Here is a 17,617-nt window from a genome sequence, read left to right as displayed (position 1 = left end):
AGCTCTTTAATACACCCGAATCATAATTTGCAGTGGCTGGAAGATAATCCAGGAGGATGTCTCAGCAGTGAGGGTTAAGGCTGGAGCTGACAGCCAGCTGGGATCAGAGTCCCTCACCCGACCCATCTCCATCCCTCCCTCCACTGCACAGGCAGCCCTCAAAGCCTCGGCCATGGGAAGCAGTCCCCGGCAAAATCTCACTGTGCACAGGCTGAGCCACTTCTCAGCCCTGATGCCAAAGTTCTGAAATTTCTACACTGATCTTGTTAAAGAGACTCACCCTAGACCACGTGGTACCTCAGGCCCAGTTTGGCTGGAAAATAAGTTGGCGGCTGGACCCCACCTGAAGTCTGCAATCAAGCACCTTCTAGATTTGTATTTTAAAGTAACCACAAGCTATTAGGCCTGCTGTGGATACCATTACCTTTATTTCTGTACTCTACACACAGCACAAGACATAATGAATGCACATATTTACCCCACTGGCCCTCAAAGAACCATGAATGCTTTTTCTTAGACAGTCAATTTTGTGCTATATAAGTACATAGTAATTATGGTTACTGTTGTCTTCAGCACCTACACAGCTTCTCAAAATAGGATTTTCAAAAGCCTTCAGTGTTGGCCTAATTCTATTGACAATAACCCACCACTTTGTTTGACTGCAGCAGAACAAAGCTGAAAAGTGAAGGCAATTTTAAAATCCTGCCCTAGAAAATGAACAGCACTGCTCTAACAAACTTGTCCCTGCCAAGCCACACGACAGCAAAGAAAGCCAGCAATTCAGCCTTAATCTTCTGTCCAAACTAGTGAAAGCAAATCTGCAGGCCCTCAGACACAGCACACACACAGTCCCACACTCTCATCCCAGCTTTGCCCAAGGCATCCACTCTGGCACAGAAAGGTACTGAAATGGAGGAAACACTGAACACAAGTACACTGCTAACTTGGTCAGAAGTACAGACCAGAGTCCCTGGGAAGAAGATCCCAGCAGAGCTTCATGCAGCCAGCAGTGAGGAAAGCTGTGCTGAGCTCAGTCTGACATTGAGATGGCTTTGACCGGCCTAGCACAGACATGCTCTAAGGCTGTGTCTCTCCTGTAAATTAAACATCCACAGAGACAGCTCATGAGCACAGGAAAGAGGCCATTTTCCCTGGCAGCTCCCAGGGCCAGAAGGGTTTGCTCTCAGTCCCAGGCATATAAGTTCTCTGGCAGAGGTGCAGGCTAATAACTAAGGAGCTAGATGTCTACTGAAAGAGGATAAAAGACAGGAAGCCAGGGAGGTGCTGCATGGAGGTGCTGTATGACACTTCACAACAAAATATACAGGAATGAATAGAATCACAGAATGGCTTGGGTTGGAAATGATTTTTAAAAGCCATCTAGTCCAACCACCCTGCCACAGGCTCACACACCTTCCACTACATGAGGCTTCTCAGGGCTCCAACCAACCGGGCCTTGAACACTTCCCATGACAGAGCATCCAGAACTTCTCTGGGCAACCTCTTGCAGTGCCTCACCACCCTCAGCATAAAAACTTGCTTCCTTATGTCTAATCTAAATCTACCCTCTTCCAGTTCAAAGCTATCTCCTTTTATCCCATCTCTACAGGCCTCGATAGAACTGTCCTGCTCCAGCTTTCTTATAAGTCCTCATTAAGTTTTAGAAGGCTGCAGTAAGATCTCTCTGGAGCCTTCTCTTCTCCAGGCTGAACAACTCCAACTCTCCGTCTGTCTTCACAGAAGAGGTGCTCCAGCCCTCTGATCATGGGCATAGTTCTCACACCATCTCCACAGTCCCCTTTTCCTTCTGGTGCTCCAGTGTGCAAACCTGGCTAGGGACCTGATGCCCACTGTGGGACTTGAATAATCTTTTGCTCAAAAATCTGAACAATAAATAACATCATGAGTGAGGGATGTCACTCCCAGTGCAAAAGATGTTCCACAAGTGAATGTGAACTCAGACAAGCATGCAACACCTCCTCAATGCTGCTGACAGCCAGTTTGTGCTCACATATTTTACCACAGCAATTAATTCAGTTAAATGTGAGCTTGTTTGTCTTTACCAAAAGAAAAGGCACCACTGGTTTTGTGAAAGTAAAAACCCAGCTGTGTGGATACAGTTACACTCCTACAAAGACACTTAGTAGCAGAAAATTTGGAAGATTTGCTGCAGAAACAGATTTTCTCACTTCTTTATGGGAATAGCGTAGAGCAATAGAATTAAATTGATCTCTGAATCTAAACCAGTGGAGATACAGCAATCTTTCTTTTTCATTATGAAGCACAGCAATCTTTGTCCATAGATACACCCTTTAGACCTTTGCACGAACTTTAGACACTGTACTTTTGGGAAATCTTAGCCTTTCATCAATTTCATCTTTTCTTGTCACTTTAGTCTGTCTAGCTTTACACTACAGAGGAAGGAAAGACCACAGAGATCTCTATTTTCTTGAACTGCAAATGATTTTCTGAGCTACTAAAGATTTACACCCTGTAGCAGCTGCCAGCCACCAGAGTCTCAGCAGCCATGGTCACAGGAGAGATTCTCCAGCGTTTTCCAGCTCAGAAACTGAACAGGTACAACTGACTTTATAACTCTTGAAGCACAGCTATTCAATAAAATTAATGTTTCTAACTTTCTTTTTACTTGTTTAATCGGTCCCAATTTAGTTCTGACTTAGCCAACTGCAAAATCTCTGAGTACATACGTAATAAAATAAACACAACAATTCACATTAACAAATCAGCATTTGCAAAAATAGGAATGTTATAACAGCAGCTTAGCTCCTATCCAAATTCTCATGTAAAGCTCCAAAGAAACGCAGCAATCAGGATTATCCTGAGGTCCTTTGGGCTTAGTAAAGAATGACATTCTCACAATGCTTTTACTGTATTCTAAATGTTGCTCTTACTCTGCATTAGAGCAGGTTAAAATCTTTCAGCCAAACATTCTAGTTAACAATCATCCTTCTTAAAGCATGCAGCAGTGGAACATTATGAGTTTTGGCTATCTCTGCAATATTTCAGCTACATTTCTATTAAAAACATATTTTCTGTTGGCATTATTGTAGATGTAGGGCCCCCATAAGCTTCTGCAATGTATTGTAAAGAAGGGAAAAGAGAAAAAAAATTAAGGAAAACAGCTTTTTTAATTAAGAGCACCAGCAGGGCATGAGGCTTTCAAGGGCTGCTGTGCAGGGGTCACCAAGCACTCTCTTTCTTTTCAGAGATACAGCATGCATAATAGCTTACTATCTATAGCTTGCAATACAATGTCTTCAGCAAAATATTTGACAATGGACCTCACTTTCATAAGAAATTCCTCAAGATGTTAGGGCTGCCCAAGCCCCCAGATTTAGGACACGTCGTAATAGTCCTCTTATACCGGACCACCTGGGAGTAAGAATTACCAAGACAGAGAAATCTGGGGAGAATTTGTAACTTTATGTAGAAATAAAAAACCTGGAAAGGAAAATTAATGATAAAGTCCACTTGCTGTTGATGACCAGGAAATCATAAATACAACAGAGTTGTTGTTGGATAAAGCAGTGCAGTATTAGTAAATGAAAATGCCTGTAAATGTTCTGGAAAGGAAATTCCACCTCAGCCTTGCTACAGGTACAGTGAAGCTCTCCTCTCTTCAGGGATGGAAAGGGGCCAGTAGAGGAAGGACTTTGTTTCCAACACACCATGGCATTTACATTCATAATTAAAATGCCCTCCTCTAACCTATTTAGCTCATCTTTCTCTGAATGCTGTGCCTTCCTTTGCCTCTAGGGCAGACTGGCCTATTTCATCCTTCAAAGACTCTCCCAAGGAACTTTATCTCACAACTTCATGCATCTTCTGTGGATGCTCTGGATGAGTCAGCGATGAGAATAAGGCGTTTCTGGGGTGCAGTTCTTTAAAGTTGCCTCAGGCTTTTACCTTACAATGAGAGTAAAAAAAAAGTGTGTGAAATGTGCTTATTCCTGCCCATTGACTGGGAGCCTTCAGCCAGGATACTAACCTCAGACAAGGTGTCTACCTGATTTCATTATGATTTCAGCAGCCACAAAGTAGACTTCAAACACTATTCTATCTCACTGGGAATAACATGGAAGAACAAGTATTATGACCATGAAGGAAAAAAACAGGATAATGGCAAAGTCAGGAAGCCCAGTCTGATGGTCATGCTGCAAGGAAACACAATTATAGATCCATCACTAAATGGTGACACAGAAAGAAATGGGAGAACATTTGCCAAAGCCCAGACATGGCCCTCATAGATGGAATCAGCAATAGTTGCAGTGTTTGTTTCAAAAAACACTCTGCAGACTTGGACTCACATCTCTTGAATTCACTGTTTTGTTGGTGACATTTGTTAGTTCTGGAAAGACTTGGCCCAGCTTCTTTGGCACAATTATGTGAAGATTCTCAGGGCAAAATGATAATCTAAAAAGACATCTGCTGTATCAAACACACCCTTGATAGTAGAGGGGGACAGGATACTGTGTTTCCCCACAAAGATTCACACTCAGAACAGATTTTCAGCATAAAGAAAAGGTGCCTTCCTGAACCTCTGCACTTCTAGAGGAACCAGCTGGGATAATAATAGAGAAGGGTAAGGAGAAATGACAGGGCATCATCCAAGCTGTGGAAACTGCCTAATTTCACTTTCATTTATTTTAATGTAAGGCATATTAGACCAGAAGGAAAGGATACAAAGCAAAGCTCTTCTGCAGGGCTGTCAGATGGAAGTGTAGCCTCCAACCCACGCTCATGCTTGGGCTATCCTTGCCAGAGAAAAGCCAGGACAAGTCAGTTTGGGTGTAACATCCTTCAGCTTGTGCACAGTGCCAGCAAACCCGCCTGCCTGGGCTGTCTCAGGGAAGAAAATGAGCTCCTTGTGTCCTGACAGCAGCCACAGACATGGCTGAATTGGTAACTATCAATAGGTTGTCTGAAAACAGCAGTAGTATGTGTGGGGGAATAAATACACAAATACTGGAGAAGCAGCAGACTATTTCAGCAGTTAATTATAGACTTCTACATCCTGGCAGGGTGGAATTTTATGAGGCACATAAAAAATGGGATGTATTTAAAAACAGCCCAGATTTATTCTTTTCATTGATTCTGCATGCTGATTTTGAAAATGCATGGATTAAATCAGAATGAAAAGGTGCCTGCATGATTGTCTTCTGCACGTACCAAAAATTAATTCCCCTCAGTAAGAGGCAGAGTTTCCAGTTCAAGGCTTCATTTGCATTATACACACTTTTTATTAATAGTGCAGATAAAGAAATCATTCTGAATATAAGACACGAGGATCTGACAAGAGCCACTGAGATCAATGAAGAGGATTCATTGCACTGAGTGATCTGGATCACAGTTTAAGCACGACATGGAGATACAATATCGACTTGAGCTGGTCCAAGTTCATCCATCCAGGAATAAATACAGCAAGCTAAAGTGAAAGGGTGGAAAATACTATCCTGGGCTGTGACAACTCTCACATGCCTGACTGGGTAATAAGCTGTATGGGGAGATCCCAGGGTGCCAACTGCAAGTGTTAATGAGCTATGTAAACAAGGAACACGAGTCAAATCAGAGGTGTTACTACACCTGATTAGCCTCTGGTCCAGCTGGTACTGAACCAGTGTTCAGGTTGGCTTTCCACAGTGAAAAAAAGGAATTTTGACAATAGTGAAATAAGTACAGGGCTCCAGGCTCCATCTGTTAAATGTTTTAAAGGACTGATAGCACAGGTTTCTTCACTGTATTTGACAAAGATTTTGCAAAATCCCTGGTAACTAGAAAACACAGACTGAAACTAAAATGGAGATCTTTGCCAGAGATGGCAATTAGCTAGTGGAACAAGGCTATAAAATCCGTGATGGATTCTCCAGATGGAGATTGTTATACTCACCAGGACTGAATGTTTCACAAACTGGAATTAACTCACGGAATCGTGCAAAAAACTAAATTAGATTAGTTCCAAGCCCTTTTACCTAACAAGCTGTGACTTTCTGAACCTACACCTAAGAAAAGTTAGCAAAGACACCATTCAATAATGGCTGCACATCTAGGAAAGGAAACCTTTTCTAAAGATTATTATACTTGGCTAACTTAAAGCATTCAGAAGTTGTGAGTCAGGGCCCCAAGCATCAAGCAACTGGCTTAAAAATACTGACATTTAAAAGTAAAAAATACTGGTTCATTTTTATTTGCCTTCTAGTTGTTTTGTCCTTTAAGCTTCAAGGTTGATATTCTGGTCTGCAACTGTGATGTCCATAAAACAGAAGTCACTAAATCTAATTTATAAAAATGCTGAGACTACAACATCATATTACTCTAGGATTTCTTCAGTACAACACCAAGTAATAACCTTGAAATTTACAATAAACTTCAAGATTCCACCCCAATGATTATAAAGGCAATGTCTCCTTTAAAACCAGTCACGTGCAAAACAAAAAGTCAAACCAAAAAAGGAAATTAAGCAGCAGCTACAGTTATTCCATAATCCTTCAACAGCTCCTGGCCAGCATTAGTATCCAGCCACATTTCCCTTGTCAAAGAAGGACAGTGGGGAAATGGGGGTTCAGTGGCCCTTTAAGTCTTTTCCATCCCTGGTACCTGTGAGTGCTTTATCTGGATCAATGCTCTCTGTGTTTCTCCTCTTTTGTGGAACACAGAAGACACTCGCATGGTTCAGAGTGGTCCAGAGGATGAACCTGCACTGATGGATGGGCTGGGGAACTGATATGACCAAGACAGGGAAGGAGATGCTGGGGTACATGAGATTCCCATCTGACCATAAGCAAAGTTCTTTTTCCATCAGCTTCTTTCCCAGACACTCCTGATGAGATGAAAGCTGAAATTCCTTACCTCACTTGTTCCTGTAACAGAAAAACCAGCCACTCCAAACCCTACCCCTACTGTTAATTAACCTTATGAAACCAGGCAGTCCCCTATCTCAACCTCTTCTGTCACAGTCCAACATCCCAGCCAGATGCCTGGCAGTGAGCATCCCCAGAGCCCAGGTAAGGGGAGAAGCAGTGATCAAGTGCAGGGTTCACAGGAAGGTTTATGCTTGGGAACAACCCAGGAGTGTAACACAGCGCTCCCCCTGCACCCAACTCCTCCAGCAGGGCTCAGACAGTGACTGCTGCCTGGGCAAATCCTCTAGCAAAGACAGGGCTGACTGACATTCCTGAACAGGTAACCTGCCTTTATCCTCTCCAAAGACTGAAATACTTGGCATAGAGACCACTTTATGAAATTGCATTTTAAGCAGCGCAGACACGGGCAAGCCCATCCTGTCATGCATCCCAAGAAGCGTGCAAGGATGCACTGGAGCACAGCTGCTGAGATAGAGAAATGACAAGTGATGAATAAACATACAGGGACTGAAGTCACCTCCAAAATGCTTTTGTCAACCAAATCTTCCTGGGTGACAGGACCATACAGGACCTGGGACCAGTTATAAACTGGGATAAGCACAGAATAAACTAAGCGAGTTTATTTCTTGGTTTGTAGTGACAGTAGTTCATAGTAATTGAGAAAAGGTAATGAATATTTCAGTGTGCCGAAGGAAAGTGAAAAGTTGACATCCTTGTGTTAAAAAATACAGAGAAGCCTGCAATGAGGATGAAGACCACCAATTTGCTGAGACCCAGAGGCTCACTGTCTGACATCTGAAAATAGTCAGATATTCCCCCATTCACTGACACAAAACCTCCCCAAAATCCAGGCAGCATATGAAGGAAGCCAAGAAGGACCTGAAAATGACCACCTGTACATAAGGATCCAGAACTGCCTTAAATAAAGCTCAAGAAACACCACATACCTTACAGCAAACCCTGATTTGGTGAAACAAGCCCAGCCATGCCAACCCCCTAAGCTACATCTGAACAAGTTTGCTGGCATAGCCAGGGATAGCAGACTGACAAGTATTAAGGCCCTTGCTGAGTTGCAAGAAATATACCACTGAAGATATTTTAGTAAGTGTGCAAAACTTGGCTCTGCTCTGCTCTGTCACACTGCCAGTCCTCTGCTGCACAGAATATCCCTTCCCCTGGTGCCCCAGGACCTGACAAGAGGGAGATTTCTCCAGCACTATGCAAAGAAAGCACACAGGGGTAGTAGACTCCTCTCTGCACTGTGATTTGGGGGTGAACGATGCTGCCTTGCCAGGAATGAGCAGTGACCACCATCACGAGCCAGTGGATTTCTCCCCACAGCTGCTGGGGTGATCCAGCCTTTGCTGAGGACTGGCATGGAAATCTGCACTGAATCAAGGAGGTTTCTCAGCATTAACCTTGCTGATCAGGCAACTGGGAAAAGCTTTGGAAGTGGCCCCCAAGGGTTTTCTACGTGACTCCACTGATGTTCCCAGTTAGCTGAAGCAGTGCATGCAGCACCCAGCTCCACTCACTTGCACAGACTCAGAACACTCTGTGGCTATTGAACCAGCATTTTCCAAGAGTGATAAAAGTACTCAAACCAACTCCTTTTCTATGGGGATGAATCTGCTTGGTGCTGGAGGTGCTTGGTAGCATCACAAACAACTGCAGGAAAGCATGGCCTCAGTTGTCCTCACATCTCCATAGGTCTTTCTTTGCACAAACAGGCACTTTTGCTGAGGTCTTAAAAATACCATCTTGCTCTGAAAAAGTTGCATAAACTCTGCACAATGGCCATACATGTAGCTGTAGAAGGATAGAAGGATTCGGTGCAGGCCCGCCGCTTGTCACAGCCACCTTGCCTCTGCCACTGAAACTACACTTTGAGTCTCTACCTGTCTCAACACAAAATCCATCTTTGCTGCAAACATGGAAAAGCAGAGCATTCCCTCCTGCATTTCATGCCTTACACATTTTGGACAGAAAGAGCCAGGTTGGTTGCACCACCTTGTCTTTGTGCTGTGGTAAAATAACTGTGCAACTTAAAGTGATGCCAACAAAACCTCTGGGGATTCTCAGATCAGTAAAGACCCAATGAGGCAGCATGCAATATAGAAACTGCTCACATTCACACCAAACAATGCCAGACTTCCAAACCCAACAAAATAACTGTCTGAGAGGTCAAAGAGACAGGGATGACACAGACAAACACTTGCATTGAAGTACAACAGGGAAAAAGATCCCTTAACACACCATTTCATCTCTGAAGGCAGGACCTGCACCACTGGCAGGGCTCAGCGCACAGCCAGCAAACACTGGATTATTTTTAATGCGCTTGGAATAAACCTGTGCTCATAGGGAGGCCTGGCATGAGGGGCTCAGTACTGTGAAAGCCCCACGTGAGTTCTGTGGGGAGATGCAAGCAGCACATAGTGGAACATAAGCTTTATAGAGTCCTCTGGGAGACGCAGGTACCTCCACCAGCCAGGCCTGCCATCCCGGTCACAGGATGTTACGTCCCCACGGCAGGGTGCGATGTCCCCAGCGTGTGCCTGAGGCTACAGCTCACTCTGGCCGTGTCTCCACAAGATCCAAGCCCCACAGACACCCGGGCAGGACCAGGTGATCCCGCAGACCCCCAATGGCCATTACCTGCTGAGCCTGTACTCTGGGGGCGGCTGGTAGCGCACGAGGGCCATCTCTGCCCGGGCGGGCTGGGGGGCGGCGTAGGCGGCCTTGAGGACATCTTGTGATGATTGCTCGCCGTAGAAGAGCCCGTGCTCCTGCGCCTTGCTGCCTGGGGCTGCTGCCTTGCCTTTGTAGGGGTACTCGGGAGGCGGGCCCCGTGGGTCTGCGGCCTTGCTGGGTTGTGGGGCTGCCTTGAAACCCTTCCCACCTCCTGGGGCTGGGGGGTGCTGCTTGGCCCCGTTCCTCTCCAGAGAGAGCTGCATGATCCTCTCGCTCAGCGAGCGGACGTGGCCCTGCTTCAGCTCCTTCAGCGCCTCATCCTTATGCGCCTGCCCGCTGTTGGCCCGGTTCACCGTAGGCCTCCCCTCCGTCCTGGACTTTTGGCTGGAGGAGCCATAAAAACCCGGCGTGGCGGCGGTGGCTGGTGGTGCGGGCTGGCCACGGAAAAACTGGGATTGAGCCTTGGCCTCCTCGTAGGTGGGGAGCTCCTCGGTGCCGTGCGGGGGCTGCGGGGCCCGAGGCTGCTTCTCCATGGCAGCACCGTCCCCCTGGTGCTCCTGCCCCTGTGGTTCCTGCCGCCCTGACGGCTGGACCATTGGCAGGTCTTCGGGAGCAAGGTTTTCTGCGGAAGAGAGAGTGCTGGCAGTGCTGTTGGAGGGGCCGGCGCTGCCCGTCGCCTGGTGCTGGATGGCCAGCAGGTTCATGTTCTCGCTGGGGTTGCCATACCTCAGCCGCTCCTGGATCAGGCGCTGCAGGACGGTGCCGGCTGCCACCTCCTCCGCCCCTCGCATCTCCGCCTCTGGCACACGGCGGAAGCTGGGCGGGCGCAGGGTGCAGAGGGTCTCCTCGGCTGGGCAGGGAGAGAAAGGCACCCATTAGCTCTGCTGTCCAGAAGCTCTAATTCCCCCTGCTGTTTCTTCCCCTCCTACATCCCACAACGGTGACCCCATGCCCAGGATGCACCCCCATGGTGCAGGGGACACCCCGGCAGCACAGCAGACACGGCTGGAAGCCAACAAAGGAGGCAGAGCACTGCTCCCTGCTCATCCTCCACCCCTACACCCTAATTCTGTTTGGCAGTGACCCCTAGGAACACATTCCAGTCCCCTCCCTGGCCTTCCCCTCCAAAATATTCCACGTGTCCAGTGCCCACAGCTCTGAACCTCCCTCTAAGTCAACAAGGGACATTCTATGTCACAGGGAAATTTGGTATTTTCTAACATGGTTGGGATAGGATAGGATAGGATAGGATAGGATAGGATAGGATACGATACGATAGGATAGGATAGGATAGGATAGGATACGATACGATACGATACGATACGATACTACAATGGTTATCTCATCCCACTGCTTGGCCAATTCAACGCCCACAATAAGATAAAGCATTTTATTAAGGCCTTGTCCAAATTGCCTCTTTAAACACTGACAGGCTTGGGGCATTGACCACCTCTCTAGGAAGCCTGTTTCAGTGTTTGACCTCTCCCTGGAGATGGCTTGCACAACTTACAGAGGCAGCCTGCAGGGCAACACTAACTGCTGTATTTTTGATGGCCAAAGGTGTAAGTGAACTGTGTGCCCTGACAAAATAAAATGTAAGATGTGTCACAGAAAAACTGTGAAATGGAACTGAAAATGAAATGGTCCTAAAGGTCAGAGAATAATCTGTGCTCTGGCTCTTCCTCTAAAATGGCAATTTCCCTTCTGGATGAAAACACTATTTCTAAGGGAGTCAATAATAATTGTTGCAATTTTACAAGGAAGGCCTTATGGTTATAGATGTAATGCCAGCATTTAAAAAAAAAAAGCACAGACAAATTAGCTACACAACCCTAACACAGGCTACTGAAGTCATTCAGAGTCAATGGCACCATGTTTGCACTATATATGCAGTGGAGCTTGCCTGGAGCTAAGCATCTAGAAGCATTTGGACAAAGCTCTCAGGCACATGGTGTGATTCTTGGGGTGTCCTGTGTAGGGCCAAGAGTTGGATTTGATGATCCTAATGGGTCCCTTTCAACTCAGCATATTCTATGATTTAACCATGGCTGAGACTTCTGGAATCCCTCCCTCCCGGAGCCCTCCTTCCATCCCAAAAGTGCTGTAAGATGTCTATCTGAACACTGTCTGAGCTCAGACAAATGCTTCTGAAAGACTCCAGTGCAGACAAAAGTGAGAAGAGTCTTCCAACGTCCCTAGGCAAGAAGGAGGTACTTTCTGCAGTTTGGTTTCTTGAGGTCACTCTTGGCAACTTTCTTTCTCCTGCTGTTCCCAATTCTCAGAGGAGTTTGTCAGAACTTACATGTTTCTTGGCACTTGAAAGCAGTCTAAAAGCAAACTTTCTCTTGAGGTCTGGTCATTTCTCTGAGGTTTCATCAGTTACTACACATGCTGTGGGATAACTTACATACAACCCATATGCCAGAGGGAAAGAAAAGCCTTTGACTCTTAACAATGATAAGAGGTCATTTCCACTAACATTTCTGTGGCAAAGCCTTAAAGATGATTGGGGGGCTCAAGAGAGACAGAAGATTCCCAGGCTGTTTCACTCCACACCTGTCCTAGCAGATACATCTCTCCTGCTTTCTCTGAAACAATGTTATCTGCCTGCCAGCCTCACTCACTGGGGCTGCAGTCTGGCCACCAGCTCTCAGAGGGTCTGTCAGCTCCTGGGGATGGTGTTTGAGGCAGCAAGGTGCACAGACACACAGTGCATCTCCATCTACCTGTCTGCTCAACAGTCAAGTATCCAGCTGCTTTAAATGTCCCTGCAGTTACAGCAAACTCTCGCTGCTTTGTTCATGTTATCACAGCACACAGAAGCCTCATCACACTGGACACCTTCACAGACAAGCTATAATGTCTCCCTTACACACCAGAAAGCTTACAGTCTAAGTTGTTAGACAATGCCTGAGAAAAGCCTGAGGAAAGGGGATAAAGCCAACATCACACAGTCAAGGCAGTTTTTTATAATACATCAGGATTTCCACTTCTGTGCTAGTCATGTTATCATCCTTTTATCTGGGAGGTGTACTTTAAATTGCCTATTATTTAAGTCCAGAAGGATTGACCACAGTGAGCTTTCCACAGCGCCTATGGTCTTGCTCAATCAGCAAAAGAGCCATGGAAATTGGTCCAGCTGTGCACTGAAAAGCAACCATGTCCTGAAGGACAAGTGGAAATGATGCATCCTCCACAAATACAGGAGATAAGTGATGGTGGGTCACAATACACAAGTCAAAGGTAACTTTGACTCTACCAAGAATGGGAAGCTGGCCTTCAACTCTCTAAATATTACTTGTAAATGGCTTAAACTGCTCAATTTATACTTTGGGAAAAACCTGGAAGTAAATGCAGTGTGTTCATACAGAAGTGTGGTCGTGCACTTACCAGCTTTTTCTTTGGCACTGATCACTTCAGCCGTTAGCGGGGACACCTCATGCCTGCCAGCAAACAACTGATCCTGGTAGAGAAAGCCAGAGTCTTCCAGTACCTGGACTGGGCTGGTAGGCTTGTAACAAACAGATGTGGAGCCTGTAAGAAAGAAGAACGGAATGTCAGTAAAGAAACCGCATGAATGACAAAATGTGAAGCCATGACATATGACAATGGTAAAAAAAAAATTCTTGAGCATGGCTAGGTGCTGAGAAGCCCTTCTGAGGCCAGTGAGTAAAACAACTCTTCAGTCTGCACTTCCCAAATAACACATTAGCTCTGGGGAACAAGAGGCAAAACACCAAGTCACCAGTGCTGTTTGATGCATTGACCCAGCCTGGCCTACAAGGTGCTCAGTCCAGGTACAAAGAAAAGTTTGTAGGAGCTAACAGTGAAAAGTCACAAGCTCACAAATCAAGGCATAGCCCCAGGACATGAAATCGACAGAGTCACAGTAAAACTGAACAAGGGAGTGGGTAAAAAGAAGGAAAGGTAAGGACACAGCCACACATTAAATAGGACTATAGTCTGGGAAAGGTCTTACCACAAAATCTGCTCATGAGTAATAGTTCAGCAATACAGAAAATTGCTGAGACAGAAAATACAACCAGCGCTATCAAGGGAGAGAGTTTATAAATCACTTTGTCCAGATGTTCTTAATACAGTATGGAGCGGATGTAGCTGGAGGCCATGGGAATTTGTGCTGCAGACCAACTGCACAGGAGCTGCATGCCCCAGCATCCCACAGACACTGATGGCTGCACTGCACTGGTTTTGGCTAGGACAGAGTTAATTTTCTTCTCAGTAGCTACTGCGGGGCTATGCTTTGGATTTGTGCTGGAAACATTGTTGATAATACAGGGATGTTTTAGTCTCTGCCGAGCAGCACTTACACAGCACTAAGGCCTTTTCTGCTTGCAACTTGGCAAACAAGGCTCATCCTAAATCTGTTTTCAGGGGTTCTTGTTCTAACAAACTGATACAAAACACATCACAGCAGTGTTAGGCCAGGAATGACATTGGCTTGACCCTATATTTCAAGCCACAAATGGCATTGGCATAATCCTACAATTCAAGGAAGACACAGACTGTACAGGGTCCTAAGGAGGGCTGCAAAAATCATCAGTGGGCTGTAGAACTTGTTCTGAGAGGAAAGGCTGAAGGAGTTTGGTCCTTTTTCCCCAGAGAAGAGAAGGCTGTGAGAGACCTCTCAGTACAGTCTTGCAGCTTTTAAAGGGGGGCTACAGAGAGGAAAAAGGGTCTCTTTTCACAAGGAGCTACAGTGAGAAGGGGCAGCAAGCACAAGTGCAGTAAGAGTTGTTTTATCTTGACATAAGGATGAAACTTTTTACAGTGAAAACAATCACTCACTGAACAACCTCCCCAGGGAGGTGGCAGACTCCCCATCACTGGAGGTTTTCAGTATGCGATTAGACACTGTCCTAGATAATCTCATCTACATTGTCTCCTTCCCTCAGAAGGTTAGACCAGATGATCTGTGAGGTCCCTTCCAACCTGGTCTGTTCTATGCTTTTGTGATTTTTACTTTCTCATTTTTCTGAGAATTTACTAATTTTGTAAAGAGAGGCTTCTTGAGATTCAAACTTTGGAAATGAGCATCTTCTGGCTGCAAGTACCCTGGCACAACAGGCACACAGCAGGCTCACTCTCCACTCACCCCACTGGTTGTCACAGGTTTTAGGCTAAGGAATGGGAATGGTCATCAATCTCTAACCCCAGCCCCTTGCCAAGGACTTGCTTGAGCAGGAGGCAGAGTGCTCAAAGTGGCACCAGTGGTGCATCTGGCCATCCCTGTGGGGCAGGAAGCCCACAAGAACAGGGATCCACAGCATCTCACTCTGCAGGAAAAACTGTCATCCGTGAATGATCTGGATTTATTAATCCTAACTGCTTGGTTTGTGCTCAGCTAACTGCATGCTCCCTGCATACATCACACAGGTCATCACTAGCCCCATGCAACTGCATGGAGCAAGGCAGCAAGGGGATGACAAGGGGGGGTAGGATCCAGCCTGTCATTTCTACAGGCACGAAGATACTATTTTCTTCTGTGCCAAGAGGAGAGGAAATAGGCATTTCTGAAAAATGTTAATGAATTCATCACTTTACCATTCATATTATGCATGAATGTGTATGGCAGTTATCTATATTTAGAAAGCAAGAGGGAAAGATTGCTTGCTTGAGTAGATCTAAGCCATATATGTACGTGAAAACAAGCATAGGAGACTGGTCTGTAAATTGTGCTGATGCTGACACAGACCCAAGAAAAATCTCAAGTACACTAATTTCCAAAATTATTGGCCTTTTCTGGTAGAGAATAGGATTAAAGACACCCTTTGTTGTTCCTCCACACACACAGTCCTGCCTTGGAATTTGGAATCCTGTATGCAATCAGTGCACTTCAAACCCAAGCTTGTTCTACGAATAAAAAGTAGATTGGGGTGAGCAAAGGAAACCTGCACACCCAAGGAAGAAGACAAGCAGCTTCAAGACAAGCAACATGGGCAGCCAGCAGATACTGGCTTGGCCCCACCACTCACCAAAGAGAATTCAAAAGAAATAAACTGTTTGTAAAATTGCAGCCTCGCCTTCTGCATTTCAAGTCTGTAGGCACCCTTGGGTCATGGTTTCAAATCTTACAAGATGGAGAACAAAGACGTTTTTTTTCTTTAACAGGAGCAGAAATTCTCACCTAACCACTTGTCCCTGGTTGTTGTGGCAGAGCAATATTCTACTAAAATCAGGACTGGTAAGTGCCAGCATCTGCCAAACTGCTCAGTTTCTGATCTCTATTGAATCACAGTCAAAATCAAGTAGCCCCAATCCAGGCAGAAACTACTGGACTGTGCTATACCCATGTTGATGTTTTATCATCATAAAATGATGTCATGATGTTTTATGATGTTAAAAATGATGTAACAATTTTTTATGTTCATTCACAGTAGGTTTTAATAAAATGTCAGCTGTAACTGACACAGAAAACCAGTTTCCGTGTAACACAGAAAACAGATGCCAATAGATCAGTGCTTGGCACACAGCCACAATCCAGATCATGGACAATAAGGCACCACTTGAAAGCTTAGTGGAACCTCACAAGACATTTGAAGCAAGGCACAAGCCCTTTTTCTTTCCCCCCTTGCTGTCACTGGAGCCTTCCATACCCCAGCTCCCCTCTCTCAAGGGAAAGGCTTTATTACATCCAGTTCTGACATGGTGCAAGGCACCCATCCAATGGTTAGGGACTTGCTCCTTTTCCCAGACCTCCTCATTCCTCTAAAATGGTCACCAGAAGAGCAATTTTCATCCTTATAACTGATTCCTAGTGCCAGAGCAGTGGTGCCCAGCAGCCAGGAGTTAAGAAGCCAGTTGAGGGCAACCTAGAATGAAGACCATCACCCTGCCAGGGGCGCGTCCCTGGGGAATGGCTCTTTACCCATATCTAGCCCAAACAAGCCACAAACCACAGCTGCTGCCCCATGTTTTGTGGCAGCCACTGCCAAGAAGAACTGACCTCATCATGCCTGTAGGTGCCTGCAGGCAGCTGCCAGCTGTGCTGTGCCCTCTGCTCTCGCCCTCCCAAAGCCAGGCCAGCCCCCTCAACCCAGAATGCCAGGATGCAGCCCAGTCCACAGACATCATGCCTTCAATTGCCATGTATCTAATGTCTCTTACAGACATCTCTATAAGACATGAGCATATTTCTGGCCCAGTTCAGTCCTTGCTAAATTGGGCAGCTGCTCCAGGCCTTCATTTCTGCATCTCTACCAACTCTCCTACATCTAAAGGACTGCCTGACACCAATTCATTTGTTTTTCCTTTACTTTTAGATAAGCATGCATTCCACTGTACAGAAGCAGATGTATTATCCTGGAGGTTACTGCACAGCAGTGCAATTCATTTGAAGATTCAGAACTATTCAAATGAATCAGTTGCTAAGATTAACACCAGACAGTCAGTCAGGACCCAGAGACAGTGGAGCAACACTTAAATATTTCCTGTTTCTGATGTGGCTTCAGTCTGGTTTTGAAAAGGATCTAAAGCAAACCACATAGGAAGCTCATTGCTGGGACATGAGAGGAAAGCCATGTTTTTAAAGCAGTAACAGCATCCCCAAGAAACAAATTTACAAAAACAGTCAGAGAAGATGGTTTTCTTACAGCCAAACTGTACTACTACTCTCACCTTCAGCAAAACACCGGAAGATGCCAGTTGTGAAAACACAGCTTGCTGTTATTGAGAGGCAACACCTCAAGGCAGAGCCCAGGTAATGAGTTTCTGCATCACACCCACTGGCCACCCAGGTAACATAATGTGGCTGCCCGCAGCACAGCCCATGCTGGCATGTATGACTCCTCTTCTACCACCCAAAAGCCACCCAGCCAAACAAAACCACAGACCTGACCTTCAAAAATTTCTCTTTCAATCTGTACTCTACTGACCGAGTGGTTCAAAAAAGACTGACGTGTTTCAAATATGATCCGAAGTAATCACCTGAAATTAAAAAGTAAAGAGGCTTTACACTCTCCTATAAACCGTGCCACAGTAAGTAAGGGAAGTCCAAAAATGACAGGAGAAAAATTACATCATTTCCA

General features: G+C 45.7%; 1 protein-coding gene across 5 annotated transcripts in view; it reads right to left on the bottom strand.

Annotated features, from left to right (window-relative positions):
- Positions 1–17,617, bottom strand: part of AMOTL1 (angiomotin like 1) — an 81,202-nt gene that overhangs the window by 30,311 nt on the left and 33,274 nt on the right. For all 5 annotated transcript variants that reach the window (XM_063148875.1, XM_063148874.1, XM_063148876.1 and 2 more), the window contains 2 exons: positions 12,963–13,106; positions 9,537–10,422 (listed from right to left, as the gene is read on the bottom strand). In XM_063148875.1, the coding sequence (XP_063004945.1) occupies positions 9,537–10,422; positions 12,963–13,106 (1,030 nt within the window). The remainder of the gene's footprint in view (positions 1–9,536; positions 10,423–12,962; positions 13,107–17,617) is intronic.

Source organism: Melospiza melodia, chromosome 2 (genome assembly GCF_035770615.1).
Source record: "Melospiza melodia melodia isolate bMelMel2 chromosome 2, bMelMel2.pri, whole genome shotgun sequence".
NCBI classification, from domain to species: Eukaryota; Metazoa; Chordata; class Aves; order Passeriformes; family Passerellidae; genus Melospiza; species Melospiza melodia.
The sequence above is the reverse complement of the archived record's forward strand: the minus strand, read 5'-3'. Positions and strand labels throughout refer to the sequence as shown.